Here is a 15,295-nt window from a genome sequence, read left to right as displayed (position 1 = left end):
CGGGGCCGCCTGCGACTCCGGGGAAAGCCGGTCCCCTCCCGGCCGGCCGGGACGCGGCGAGGACCCGGGCGGGTGCTGTGCGGGGCGGACCCGGGTGGTTCCGACCCGGCCTAATGTCTGTGCTCGTCAGCAGCGCGTCCATTAATTACCCTGAGCAGACAGCGAGTTGACAGTAGTCTCCACATAGGCTGTAGCTCTTCCGTGAGTTCTGTTAGTGCTCCCGAGGGAGCTTCCAGGGAAGTTACTGCCTGCCTTTAATCGACACAGCCCAGTGCTCGTTTTTTTCCTCAGTAGTACAGACAGTAAACGCATCATCCGTGGGGTGGCCTCTGGCAGCCCATTATTTATCTCCAGATGTTCCACAGTAATTGTATTTTCAGGACGAAGCTCTGTAGTGAATGTATTGCTCTTATTCTTACCTGCACCGGTGCTTTAATATTGCGGGTGCTGTGTGGGGGACCAATGCGTCCAGAGTAAGCTTGGAAACAAGGATCAAAGAGTATGGCTTTTTCTAATTAACACTTACAAAACTCGAGTCGGAGTTTATCAGATTTACAGTTTTATCAGATTTACATCTGATAACCAGCCATGCTACTGCTATGAAAAGTTGCTGAGAATTAGCTGAAAACTGAAGTGTGTTTCACAGATCGATCCATTTGATAACAGAACCAGTTTGTGTTGAAAGGAAATAACGCACAGAGCTTAGGGATGGGCAGCCTTGAGAAGCAGTTGACAGCTATTATTAGTTTCAGTGAGCTAGTATGACTGAGATTGATTGTAGGGAAGAAGGTGTGTGGTTGTTCATTGTGTTTTTTTATTGGAGAGTATGAATTTTTGTGGATCAAATCACTCCAGTTACTGGACTAAGCTGTCACTTTCAGATAAGTAGAGTTTAAGACAGTAGCATGGCTGGTGGCAAGTTGTCACTGAAGTGCAGTTAGCTAAAGAAATCATGAGGTAGGGAATGAATGGTTTTTCCGCATTTCTCTTAAAATGCAAATAAGGTTATAATGAAACCAATTTTATCTCCTTTTATGTTAAGATCTACAGTTACAGTTAAGGAGAAAAGCAGAAGGGAAAAACCCAAAAGCTGAAGTGTGTTTTACAGCATCCTAATTTGTATGTAAGCATATTTTTTAGAAAATAGTTGCTTCTTATAACGAGTGTTGGGGTTGTGCTGAACATCTGAAAATTGATACAGGTGCTTCAGAGAACATGGCCAACTTGTCATGGGCACAAAGATTTTTAAATTGTCATGTTGTAGCATATTTAAGGTAAATACAATTGCACGTTTCCAAGGCTCCTGGAGAGAAGTATAAAAATATCCTTGCTAACTCTGATTTTTGTTGACAACTGCATTTAAAATAGCCATTTCTATAGTAAATCAGTACAAAGTTTTAGATCATTATACTTGGACAAATATATCCTTTTTCCATTATGACTGAATCTGCATTGATCTATGGGAACAAGACATGCATTGGTTTCATGAGTCCAAAAATGTATGTGACTTCTTGTGCCTATATTGCTGCTGTATGCATACACAGGATTTTTATATACTGTTGTTGCTTAAGCTGCTCAGTCAGGTACTCCTGGTAAGTTCCAGTAGAACCCAAAAACCAGCTGTTCCCACCTAACATTTGGCACAAAAGTCTTTGTTGAGCTGGGAGCACAACCAATGCTCCCCTACACAGTCAGATTGTGTATAGAGAGTAGCAGTAACCATTTGTAGTGGAGACCAGTTGGCACAAGCCTTCAGTCCTCTCCAATTTCAGAATAGTCAAGACTGAAAAGAGCTTCATTTGTTTGTTTTACTGTATGGATTTACCCTTTCACCTTTTGAAATTCTCAAAATTCCGATTGTTTGGCTTTTGTGAGGACAGGAGGGACTTTGGAGCCTGTGCTAAGTCAGAAGGGGCAAACTTGTGTTCAGTTGCCTGATCCTCATACTTGTTTTATGAAGTGGCACTCTGCAAGTGAGGTTATCATCCTAAAGGCAGCTGAATTAAAAAAAAAAAAAGTTTAAATCAAAAAAGGCTTTATAGTTGCAGCTGCAAAACACAGATAAAGCATTTTACCAATTAGGACCAACATCTGGGCTCTAAACACCACTGAGGGGTGCAGTTTAAGACACTGCTGTCACATACATGCTTAGATTACATACATCCCTGCTTAGAATTCTGGCTTTTGTTACAACCTCCAAAAGTTATTCACAAACAGCTGTAAGTTTAGCTGTGGGAGACAAGGCATCGAGAAGCTACATACAGTGACTAAGCTTTTTTAGAAATGTTATCGGGGGAGGAAGCACAGGTGGTGATTTACACCTGCCTCCTAGGCAGCAGCATAGCTCTCAAATCTCTGTGTATGTGCCTGTAAATTTAGTGTATTGGAATTGAATAGGATGTATAATTTGTGACCCTGAATACATATTTAGGTTCAAGTCCCTCTTTCCTGACACAAGGTATGGTAGCCATTAGCGTCTCTGTGGACTGCACTGTTCTTCTACAGGTGCAAAGACTGAGCAGCAAAATGTACCTCTTCCATTGATTTCCTTTATAAGATGTCTTGAATTCAAATGTGGAAGATTTCCAACAGTTTAAGTGTACTAGACCTATCAGGTTTTTGTTGTGTTTTCTCTAGCATTTTTTCATGGTTTCAAAAGGGCATAATCAGTCATTTATCTTGAGTCTGTTGTTAAAATAGTTCATTTCTTGGAGGTGTTTTTTTTCCTTTGGAGTGTTGTTTTTTTAAAAATATATACAGAGTTAATAAGAAGCATTGACAGAGCATATTAATATATGATAAAATGTGAGGAATATACAAAGTATTAAATGTGTAGGAAAGAGATTTTTGTACTATGACTGCTGCTATGAAATGCATAATGGTAGATAAAAAGCCAGATTGACTTAAGGCATGGCTAGGAACGGATAACTGAAAGTAACTACATTACTGTTGCCTGCATCTTCAGCCTTGTGTGCAGTTCCTGTAGCCCCATGTCAGGAATGATACAAAAGCTAATAAAACCTGCAAAGAGGACCAAATTTATGGATTGCCTTTTATACAAGAAATGGTTAAGCAGAGTAGGACAGAGTATGAAGTCTGCAAAATCACAAGTAGTTTGGAGAATATATGTATGCAGTAATTATGTTACTTCTGTAGGTGTATGTCAGCTGACAGATATCAACATCCTGAAAGGCTGTTGGTGTGGAATAACTTGGATATACCAAATGACCCAATGTCCTTAAATCTGGAGTTTTTTGGAAGGGCTCACTGTGTCTGGTTGTCAGCTGTTGGGTGATCCCACAGGACAGAACAGAGGGGTCAGGCAGGTTCTTGCCATGGACTCCATAGTCAGTCCTTAGCTCTCACAGTGAAAGTGTTACTTTGTCAAGAGGTGAAGATGGATGCCTTCATCGTTTTAAATAAGCTCTCTTGAATGTAATCTGTAAATGTGGATGCAGAAAAGTACACTTGTGTTGGCAGTTACTGTACAGGAAAGCTCTTTGATAGCATGCAAGCTGATAACAGTGCATCAAAGCATAATACTGCTTCAATATACATCAATTTCATGCTCCACAGAATTTAGTCCATTACGTTTTTAAAAGTGACGTCTTTAGGTCTTTTGCAGTCTTAGTCTTTAGCATGCGCTCTTGACCTGAAACAACTTCTCACACTGGCAAGTTCTTTCTAAATGAAATGCTTGCTTCAGCTTACTTTAGCAGAACACACCCACCCCTTAGTTAGCCTTCCACAAATGAGATGCATTGTTCATTGAGAGCAGCAGTGGGGTCTGTCTGCTGTAGCTAAACAAAGCTGGTCATGGCTGCTGCAGCAGTGCTATTTCTAGATCAGCATAAACTTAATATCGTGTTCAGCTGAGCTGTAAAGATCGTGATCCTCTCTCAATCTCCCTCTCTCTGCCAGGTAATAGCTTCTGAAGCTGTCTAGTTTCAGCTAGGCTCATTAGTGTGTAGGTTTTGTCTGTCAGAAGTCTGGCAGCAGAGCAAATGCCAATCAATAAAGGTGTTTGCTGATGGAGCTGGTTGCAGCTTAATAGATACTGAAGAAATCACAGGAAGAGAGACCCTGAAGAAAATGCCGAGGAAAATAGGCTTCAGTTCTTTCCTGAATACATTGTGTGTGTTTATTTTAACTAACCTTAATATGGGCATTAGGACCAGTCATAAATCAGTAGTTCTTGGTTATGCCCTTCACTACAAATATAAATCAGGACAAACCACTTGCAGCAGCCTTTTGTATAACTGTATAGATGTTCTAGTTTAAATGCTACTGCCGCTGTGCAGTTTTTTTGCAGTGAAGTATATATTTCACCAGTCTGAGTCTAAATTCTGAAACAGGTAATTCATGTTAAGTGTAGAAATACATCTTTTATAGACAGACATAAGCTTTCTCCTGCCTCACTTGCTGGAGCTATATGTGAGAGAGAGCTGATGTGGTCAAGTTACTTGAGTTGCCTTGGACTGTAGGGTGAGCTTGTGGCTGATAGGGCTGAATGTACAGATTTAAAAAAAAGGCTTTTTATGGTCTATAATATTCAAGACAGAACATACTGTATAAGCCACATTAATACGGATCATCTTTCTTGTCCATATACTGTTTATTTTTCTATTCCTGACAAAACAATATTGGTGTAATAATCTTTCCTGTTTTAGGACATTTTTTGGGCATTAAGTGATTTTAAATTTTTTTCTTCTAATTAGGTGGCTAAAAATGGCCAACAAAGCAAGTTTTTCTAACGCAAATCTTTTTTCATTAAATAGCTAGGCTTTTAAAAGCTTAATCTCTCTGGAAAGCATGTAAAAACTGTGATCTGCTTTTCATAGTGCGTGTGTTCGAAAACATCACATTGTGTGGAGTGTCTGCTGGTTTTGTTTTGGTGGGTTTTTTTGGTTGGTTGGTTGGTTGGTTGGTTGGTTTGGGGCAGGGTTGGGCCTGTGTGGGGGGGCTTGTTAGTTTTGTTTGGTTTTGCTCCAGGAGTAATTTAACCTCAGTGTTTAATTTGTTTGCATCTGAAATCAAGCATATAGTCAGAATCAAAATCTCATTTACAGAATGGTTAAGGTTGGAAAAGACTTCCTGAGATTATCAGATAGGCCTGAATGTGCTCTTGGTGTTGAGATATGATTGCAAAATAAATGCCACGGCAACTCTCTTGCTTAATAATTTTTCTTTACTCTCCCATTGTAAATTAATGACTGCTCTTTCTGTTACAGATTGACTATACAGGAACAGAACCTTCTAGTCCCTGCAACAAATGCTTAAATGTGTCCTGGGACAGCACACCCCCTTGTACATGCACCATCAATTTCACGCTGGAGCATGCGTTTGAGGTATGCTGCCCTGTATGCAGGATGAAGTCAGAACAGTTTATATGATCTGTTTCATATTGAAAATTAAAGTTTTGTCACTAAAGAATTTTTTTTCTGTCTTAGAGGATTAGTTTTAGTTTTTCTTTGAACTTGGATCTGATTTTTGTGTTCACTTTTTCATCAGGAGGGATGAGCTGTTTCTTAATGCCTCTGTTTGTCTGGAAATATAAAACATTATGTGGAATGCTTATGTTTTACACATTCAGAGTTACCCTATGTGTCACATAGCTAGAGGGTAGATGAGCTATTCCTGCATGATACAAAAACTCTCAGTTTAACAGGAATTGGAAATACCAGATAAGTGCTTTCTGGCAGATTGGAGGCAAATGAGGCTTATGGGTTCTACACTGGACAAGACAGATATTGGGGTTGGTGGTGGTGAATATCATTCTGATAGTTGGTGGCACGTTTATATTGTTTGACTTCAGCCTTGTTAGGACAGTACTTCTGTGTACTCAGTATGAAGTTTGAGGATTGAGGTTCTTTATGAATGTTGCTATAAACCTAAGAGTTTAAGAACTTAAAATTGCAGGTTTGTGTGAATGAAATCTTTCTTTCCCCATCTTGCTTTTTGTAGAGCAATGTATTCATGTATTATGGACTTTCCAACTTTTATCAAAACCACCGTCGTTACGTGAAGTCTCGAGATGACAGCCAGCTAAATGGAGACAACAGTTCACTACTTGTAGGTATTCATGCTTGGATGTGAATGAGCAACTAATTTCTGTCTATTGCATAAATCACCACATTAAATTATTTAGTTTCATGATAATGAGGTACTAGAATTTTTGCATAACAGTAGGCAACCATAAGGAATTGATATTTTGTTACTGAAAACAACTGTAAAGTATTATAATTTGTATTGATCATGTAGTAAAAAGCAAGTTAGTTGTGCATACTAGGACAGACTCATGTGCCTTTTTTCTTTCTATCAGAATCCAAGTAAGGAGTGTGAGCCTTACCGCACAAACGAGGACAAACCCATTGCTCCTTGTGGAGCTATTGCCAACAGTATGTTTAATGGTATGGTCACAATTTTAAGTTATCATTTATATGGGTCTGTGATCTAGTGTATGTTTTCTGTTGTGTTGCACATTATTCTGGATAAAGATGCCGTGGGCTTTTTTTTGTTTTGAATTAATACGTTTTCGTTGTTCAGAATCAAATAAATACTTCGTACTGCTTGTACATTTTTAAAAATTGGTAGGAGAATAAATTAAATCTCATAGCACACAAAGGATGGGAATACCTGTTGTGAGAATCTGCTACTGCTGTGATGTAGAAACATTGATATCATATATGGATAATAAACTGCTAACTCATATGCATTGATTCTTACAGAACAGGTTGTTATTGTGTCAGGCAGATAGTAAATGCCTTGCCTGGTTAGCTTTGTTTTGTTTTCTCCTGGAGGTAATTGTTTCAATGCTTATCATGATCATCTGTCTAAGGAATGTTTCTGCAGCTGGTTGTCTAATTTGATTTTGTCTTTAGATACACTGGAGTTATACCGCATCGATAATGACACAAGGACTCCAATTACTTTGATCAAAAAAGGCATTGCATGGTGGACAGATAAAAATGTAAAGTTCAGGAATCCTACAGGAGATGGAAACAACTTAACTGCGCTTTTCCAAGGTAAAAAAAGAAAAAAAGTGAAATTTTAAGAATAGCAAAATGCTTCTGACGCCTTTTATTTTCAGTTTTGATTTCAGAGTTTTGCCTTACTGACATTTTACTAAATGTGCTAAATAAATGTTCTCTGAAGAAATCCAACCTAAGGACTACTCTACTATTTGAAAGATTGTCTTTAAATAATAAAATCTGCAAGTTTCTCATAAACATGTTTGGTTTTTACTTTTACTGTAATCATTAATTTGGTAGTTTTTAATTTCTGATTTTTTCTTGTACCCTGAATACTAAAAAATGTGTAATGTACATTGCTGGGGTTTAACCCCACTTGGCAGCTAAGCATCGCACAGTGTCTCACTAACCATGCCCTTTTTCAGTGGATGGAAGAATTGGAAGGCTGAAAGTGAGAAGGCACATAGATTGAGATAAAGAGTGTTCAGTAATTAAAAACAAACAACCAAACCAAAAACACAGCAAGGAGAGAGGAAAATAAGACCCAAGAAAAACAAGTAATGCAAAAGAAAATAATTGCTCACTGCCATCTGAGTCCCTGAGCTAAAGTAGGCACTGCCTACCTCTACCTGCCCTTTCCTATGGTATGGGATATCTCTGGTTAGCTGGGCTCAGCTATCCCATTTGTGTCCCTGCCCAGTCTCTCCTGAACACCTCTCCTATCTCCTCACAGGTGAGGAGCAGAAGATGCCTTGATGCTGGCAAATACTGCTTGGCAATAACAGAAACATCACTCTTTATCAACAATGTGTCAAGCACAAATCCAAAACATTGTCCGATACCAGCCACTGTAAAGAAATTTAATTTTATTCCGGTCAAGACCAGTACAAGTTCTGTCATGTTTGGATTTAACTTACAAATAAATCCTACAGTTGTTAAATGAAACTCTTCATGTGGAGTTTTCGTTTAAATGTTTCTATGTCTAGGTTGTGCTATTCTCTAAAAAAACTGATTCTTTTTTTTTTGTTATTAGAAGTGACTGATGTGTCTCATTTTTTAGATTATATGCAGTTTGGCAAATAAAAGTTTTCTTTGGCTACTATGTCTGAAAAAGCCCCTTCTTAGGGCTCTAAGAAGATGTGTGTTTATGCAAGGTATATAATAACTTCAGGCTTAACCTGATGTGGGTTTCTTGCTTAGTCATAGCCAAATTACGTGTTGTCAGTGTGATGGCTGCCCTTGGAAAAGCAGATACCTTACCTTAATACAATGTGGAATTGTATTGCCAATAACAGTAGCAAAAGCATTTGGACATAATCTGAAATGATGTTTACAATATTACATGCTTGTGGTTCTCAAATTCTACCAAGTGAGCAGAGGGCCTACCATCATAATGAAGAATTACCCACCAAGCAGTGCTTTGAGACATGACTTCCCACCTGCTTGAATTGTTTAAACAAATGGACAGTGGTGTAATGAATTATGTTATTAATGTATAGAATTCAAACTATTAAAACTGCAAAATAAAAAGTTCTTAAACAGCCCAGTGTGTTGCAACAGTACTGAGTCAGCCTGTCTCTTCATACTCTTTGGAAGTTAATGTGTTTTTTTGTGACTTTAGAATGGATTTTGATGAGCCAGTGTGTTACTCAGTCTTGTATTTGAAATACTTTATTATTTTTGTTTAATCCTAGGCACAACAAAACCTGTGAACTGGCCCAAGCCAGTGTATATGCTGGACTCAGAGCCTGACAACAACGGCTTTATCAATGAGGACTTCATCGTGTGGATGCGCACAGCCGCTCTGCCAACGTTTCGCAAGCTCTATCGTCTCATTGAAAGGAAGAACAACTTTCAGCCTACCTTACAGGCTGGAAAATACTCTTTGGATATTGCATACAGTATCCTTTGAAAGCAGGCCTTAGCTGGATTATGCAAATAGATATCTGCAAGTTACCAGATGAAACTAGCCTTTCTTCTTGCCATCTCTAAAAAGAGATGGTATTGATCTGTGGTTGAAAACTGGCACTGAGACCCATATAGACTGTTACCATCTTGTACTTACTTCTAAGTGCTAGTTTTATAGCATTAATAGCCTCTTAGAGACAGAGAAATCAGATTGGTTGGGTACTGGGAAGGAACTGAGAAAAGCATAGGAAAAGAGGAAAGAACAGAGGTAGCTGGTAGCAAAGGAATTTAAGAACTGTAATTTCAAGGTGAAATGACATTATGTGATGAAAGGCAGACTGACTCTGAAGGTCACAAAAATGACAGAGCTGTGGATCAGGTGAAGGTCCGTCATTCTTGGTTGAGGAGACTAAATATTAGAAATGCAGGAGACTAGAGAAGGAGAGTTGTCATAGTTACTGAATTCTTAAAATTCAAAAGCACTTAATGATACTTTTTATATAGCTACTGCAGTCTTCTCCTCTGCTGTAAAAATGTGGGGAGTGCATGTAAAACAGAGAATGTAAAGAAAAATTTTGTAGTAAAATAGACACAGGACTAAAATTTGTATTTCCCTCACTTTATTGAAGCTACTTTCATAAACACACAAAATCATGCATTTTATTCTTCTTCAGGGTTAGTGTCTCCTAACATGGCTTTTGTTTTGAAGTAGCTGACAATGCCCAGATTAGTTTTATCCAAAAAGAACAGCTGAATGGTCCATATTTGCAATTCCGGTTCCAGAGGCAGCAGTTAGTATTTGGAACCTGACTGAAATGACGAAAATTTTCACGTGCCCACTTCAAGCTGGATTTAGAAACTTGTTTCTTGTTTTCCTAAATGTTTTTTCAGATTATCCTGTACACAGTTTTGATGGACGAAAAAGGATGATCCTAAGCACCATATCGTGGATGGGAGGCAAAAATCCCTTCCTAGGAATTGCTTACATCACTGTTGGGTCCATATGCTTCTTCTTAGGAGTGGTATTGCTATTCATTCATCACAAATACGGCAATCGAAACACCAGTGCAGACATTCCCAATTAATCTTGCATTCTGAAAATAAGTGTACTGCATGTGCATCAAGGCCAGTCCAGAATGGACCCAGTTTTTGAAAGACAGTCCTCTGCTTCTGTCATTTCTGAGACTGGGTGCATAACTTTTACCTAAAGCTCCCCTTTCCCATACTGTGGATTAACTCTTGAAAATGACGGGTATACAATTAGCTCTATTGATTGTATCTCTGCCTATGTCAGAAACAGTTTTTCTGATGTTTGCCTCTAACTGGGCAGGCCACATGATGCATATAGCTCCTGTTCCCTTGATGCATCTGCTGCTTGTTCACGTGCTATGTAATGTCGGTATGATTCAGTACATTTAGATTGTGTGGAGAAAGATGGTTTAAGATACTGTAAATTGTAGACTTTCCAGAATTCAGGTGTCAGTGCTGTTGGAAGAAGTCAAGTCTTAAATGTTTTCTTCGATTTACTGTCTTGTGTGCATGGGCTCCTACATTTCTTGCTGAGATTTTAATATATTTATACAAGTTGTTAAATATTTTTCCTGTGTCCTACCCACCTCTATTATATTAAATCCTTTAAGTGCTCTGTAAACTTCAGCACTCTGGATTCTTTGTATATTTACAATATATGTGCCTGGCCAGTAAATGAGCATCCTATGAAAATACCAGAAAACCTATTTGTTAATTATCTGCTTGAGACCCTTTAAAAGATTGTTCTAAATTGGGACATGCTTGTTGCAGATATAATCTTTTTCTAATTTTCTTCGCTTTAAGTCATATCCAATCCTAGTTCACTTTTTGCTGGTTTTGCTTTTTATGAGCAGCACCTAGCATTAATCAAGAAGAACTTAAAAGGTTTTTTTCCATTCATACATCGGGGTGAATTCCTTTTACTGGGGTGAATTCCTTTCACTCGAGGAGTTTCCTAATATTTTAAAGCATATGTATTCTGAGCAGGCTTTGTTTTAAGGGAATTGTATACTTTTTCCTTATTTGGAGTGAACACTACATTAATTTTTTGTGGTGTTTAGGAAGTAAACGATAGAAGTTCAGAACTTGAGATGGCAGTGACATTTTTCTCTGAAATGCAGGTTCAGCTTGCTGTGAAACATAATTTAAATATTGCAGTTAGACGCAATGTGCAGGTTAGTGTCTTAAATTACAGAGGGATTCACCTTTAGGTTAATTAAAAGTTAACTGCAACCTGTAAAATATTACTTTTTGGTGACTTTTTTTAGATGATGCACAGAAACTCTAATGTATATGGTGGAGATCACTTTATATGCAACTAGCTTGATAAAGTATGGAATATATTAAAAGAGACCTAATAAATTCTGCAAACCATTTAATAAGAGATTTGGTTTTGTTCTTGAACATATTTATATTTATTTTTATCTAGATGAAAAGACATCATTAAGTGTAAATGCAGTCTTAAATGACTTGTATTTCTGGGATTGCATATTTATTACAAAAATGCATGGTCCAATAGCTTAATCTACAGGCAACTTTAAACAAAACTATTTATTTATCACATAATCACATGACTGGTTGTACTTAATTACTTGTGTAGCCTAAGATTTTAAATGTGTAAGTCTGGATAAACTGTGGAATGAGGCAGCATTTCCAGCATGCTAGCTTTCTGTAACTACATATAATAATTTATTTGCATAGTACAGCCTGGCAGAACAGGGCTTTCAAATAGTACCTTGTAAGATTTTATTTACAGTGTTGTATTCATGTTGCTGGAGTTACAGAATAAGGTTTTGTACCCTCGAAAACTTGCAGAATGTGTTAAACTGGCTGTGGAGTAGCTGCTAGTCTAAGATAGAGTAAATGAGCAAGGGGATGTCTCACAATTACTGGTTATTAAAATATTTTGGTTTTTAAAGTTTGCGTTTGTTACTTGAAATGCAAATATATTCTGCTTCATTCATAATTCCTATTTTTTCCAAGTGGGAAAGGCTGCTTTTTGGGCTGTGCTTAAAATTAAAAAAGAAATATTTTTCTCTCTTCACCTTGTAATACTTTTCAATGCCTTACTTTTTTTTTTTTACTGACTATAGCTGCCAATGTATCTTCAATCTCAGTGAAGTGCATCAGGGTGAGAACTGCTGTCTGGTTTTTATTGCAATTAAGTGGGTTCTCTGAGAGCCTTTAGCAGTAAATACATGGGACAGTGTGCCTATGGAACTTAAAATGCTTGTAAGAGTTCAAAATATTTGTCAAATTTGTAAACTCTTCCTTCACTCATGCTCATTTGTCTGGATGTCATGTTGATAACAATGCGGATCCTTGGAATCTTTCAAGGATTGATTATGAATATTGAGGAAGGATGCAAGTCTTGTCTTTTTTAATAAAAATCTCTGAGGGAGGAAAGGCCATCAGAGTGTAGGCCGAGTAACATCTGCAAACAGAGCAATGAGCATGGCTGGTTGGATTGGATTCACAGGAAATGTTATTGACTGCACAGTTCTGTCACATGCCTTACTTGCAGTGGGAAAAGAACAGACTGAGTTGAAGAGAGTGCTTAGTGGAAAAAGGTGACTTAAGTCTAAGTCAGGTACCTACAGTAAATTAAAAGTTACTTACTTTAATGCAACTGCTGAAGAAGACAAAGAACATTGCATAAACACACAGTAATCTGATCTTCAAAGTTCATGTGACAAGAAAAAGGGTTTCTGATCTTTCCTGAAAATGTGATCCACCCTTGGTATTACATATGGTTTTTTTAAAATTTTTTTTAATTCAGTAACTCAACATAAAACCTCTCCAATACCCCCAAAATGTTCCCCGTATAAAAGGCTTGTGTGTATTGAACAACCTGCCCAAAATGCTCTCTTTGAAAGGAGAAGACAAAACGATGAAAATCTAAGTCAATTTTATTCTTGCTTGCTTCTTAGCACTGTGGCCAGTTTATGGAAGAGACTGCTTCCGGCAGTGTCAAAATAGACTCTGAGGTTTATTTTCAGAACGCCCAATTGTGAAAAGTTTTGGGATTTTACTTGTTTGATTAGTAGTAGTATTAAATTTTCCTCAGAGCACCAGGAGTATTTTCATGTAAAAATTCCCTGCCTTCTAGCTCACAGAATGTTCAATCACCATATTGCATTCTGTGCCTACATGTGAAGTCTAATCTTATTTGACAGTATCAATTAAGACTGAAGACCATTACAAAATGGCCTGATAAGAATTAGCAGGTCCTTACATGACCTGAGTCTCAAGTACCTCCCCATAAGCCTTCCAGTCTGAACATCTTTAGCCTGTGCTTGCAAGTGAAGTGATACTGTCCATTTGAGTTATATCAACTGCTGCTGCAGAGTCTGAAGTTGGAAGATTATCTCTCATTTTGTCATAGGTATGAAATAAAGAGGAATAAAAGTGTAAGTCAATCATTAAGGAAGATCAAGAAGTTTTTTAAAAAATATAAATTTAAAGGAAGTATTTTGAGATCTTTCTCACTAGACCCTGGATAAAGATCATTTAAAATAAACAATTTGAGCAAATGGAATACCAGAGTTATGTGCAAATTGAATTGAATTTTTACCTGAGGACTCTGCCCAAATTTTGCAAAATAAAATGGTGAGATGCTTAATGTTAGAGGTGCAAGAATGTAATTAATAACCTCATTAGTTCTATTATGAAAACGGGAAGGACTGGACTGTGATATTCTTGGAAGAAAGGAAAATACTGTCTTTAGGATCGCCTACTGAGGCCTAATTTTATGTCATCTCTTTAGCAGGATTTATGTACCCTTGTATTACTGGTTGAAGAGGTAGAACACTTTTTTTACGACAAATGCTTCTAAATAGCTTCTTTACGACAAATGCTTCTAAATGCTTTCTTTCTGGCTTAAACAGAACTGTTCAACAATGAGTTTTGAGAAACAATTTTGTTACACAATGCAATACATGCAAGAGTTGTCCTGTTCAGTTAGGAAGAAGCAGTGTGTTTGTTTCTAATGAAACATCTTCATCCTAAAGCAGCAAGTTGCCATTTCTCATTCCCTCAAGTTTTCATTTCTTCACTAATTAGTCAACACTGAAGAGACCAGCTGTGCTTGCTCTGAGCAGTTATTATGTAGCTTTGATCAGGTAGGTAACTCACATGCCAATCCTTAAGTATGGCCTTTCTGTTGCAAAGTGTATTTTTACAGAAAATGTCCCTGAAATTTAGATTCAGACATACCAGAAAGTAGCCCATACAGCAGAAATCAGGATTAATAATTTCCTCTGTGAATTATGATTCTTTTACCAGTATCTGGCGTTCAACTGAGTGTATGAAAATCAGAATAAACTATTGTATGCACTCATAAGATTGCAAGAGGAATGAATGGAAATCTGTCTTACAGTGATAGTAATGTATTTTTAAGTGTTATTCTCTGATAGCGCTGTGCAAATATTTGAAAACCATTTGTTAAATAATGCATCCAATTTCCTCCTTTGTTAAAGCACCTATTTGTCCATGAGTGCTTTCTACATGCTATTTTTAATATTTTGCACATCTGTGGCTATACCTATAAATGCTTCTTCATCATTGCATTTTTAGTTTCTTTCTGGGACAGCTTGTAAGATTGAGAGTTTAGTGCTTTGAGATATGATCCTTGTTATTTTCATGCTGAATTGAGCACTAATTTGTCATGTTTTACACACGTTGTTCATCATGAGGTTTGGCACCAGTGCAAAAGTATAGTAATGCCAAAAACTAAGTGCACTTCAACTGCAGCAAAGCCATTCCCGACAGCATTGTATTTCAGCATAAGGTTGAAGCATGGGAAAATGCAATTAAGGGGCTAGATCTGCAATGCAGAAAAAACATAGGCTTCTCAGAGTAGTTTCTTGAAGGACAAATCGTTCTTTCCTGAGACTCGAGTAGGTTTGTATTTCATACAATTCTGACATTTCTTCACTCCATGTAGTTATACATCGTGAAACACAAAGCTGAAGTTGGTTGGTTTTTGTTTTTTTCCTCATATGCAGAACTCTGTGTCCCAGCCGCCAACGGAGCTTGAGGCAGTGGGGAGGTACTGCACGGGGTACTTTGGGGTTTTCTGAGTTTAGTGGCTCAACAAAGGATGGATGCCACATCCACGCAGGGGTGCCAGAACCCTCCTGAGTTGGACCCAGGCTCTGCCTCGCTCGGCGTCCTTGCCTGAAGTGGCGGCCCCTGGGGATTCCAGCGAGTCCAGGCGAACAGGCGCAGCCCAGGGTGCTGCTCTCCCAGGACGCGCATCCCGCCCTCTGCAGGTATTGAACTTCTCAACGAAAGGAGATTTAAAATTCTGTATGGAGGAGCTCGGGGGGACATTTCTCGGATTTCCCAAAGCGCCCTCTGAAGGCGCAGGGAGGCGGCCGCAACCA

At 38.1% G+C, this 15,295-nt stretch overlaps 1 protein-coding gene across 1 annotated transcript; it reads left to right on the top strand.

Moving 5' to 3' along the window:
• The first annotated feature begins 5,210 nt into the window (after positions 1 to 5,210).
• Positions 5,211 to 11,952, top strand: TMEM30A (transmembrane protein 30A). The gene is made up of 6 exons (XM_031057179.1): positions 5,211 to 5,348; positions 5,965 to 6,072; positions 6,323 to 6,410; positions 6,882 to 7,025; positions 8,666 to 8,872; positions 9,771 to 11,952. The coding sequence occupies exons 2-6, from the start codon at positions 5,977 to 5,979 to the stop codon at positions 9,962 to 9,964; spliced, it is 729 nt and encodes a 242-aa protein (XP_030913039.1). The 5' UTR covers positions 5,211 to 5,348; positions 5,965 to 5,976; the 3' UTR covers positions 9,965 to 11,952.
• The last annotated feature ends 3,343 nt before the right edge of the window (positions 11,953 to 15,295 follow it).

The sequence above is a fragment of the Geospiza fortis genome, unplaced genomic scaffold, assembly GCF_000277835.1.
Source record: "Geospiza fortis unplaced genomic scaffold, GeoFor_1.0 scaffold190, whole genome shotgun sequence".
Lineage (NCBI taxonomy): Eukaryota > Metazoa > Chordata > Aves > Passeriformes > Thraupidae > Geospiza > Geospiza fortis.
The sequence above is the reverse complement of the archived record's forward strand: the minus strand, read 5'-3'. Positions and strand labels throughout refer to the sequence as shown.

Coding starts and splice junctions, on each gene's coding strand:
- TMEM30A (XM_031057179.1), top strand. CDS start 5,977: ATGTATTATGGACTTTCCAACTTTTATCAAAACCACCGTCGTTACGTG. Junction 6,411..6,881: donor TGCCAACAGTATGTTTAATG/GTATGGTCACAA, acceptor TTTTGTCTTTAG/ATACACTGGAGTTATACCGC. Junction 7,026..8,665: donor CTTAACTGCGCTTTTCCAAG/GTAAAAAAAGAA, acceptor GTTTAATCCTAG/GCACAACAAAACCTGTGAAC.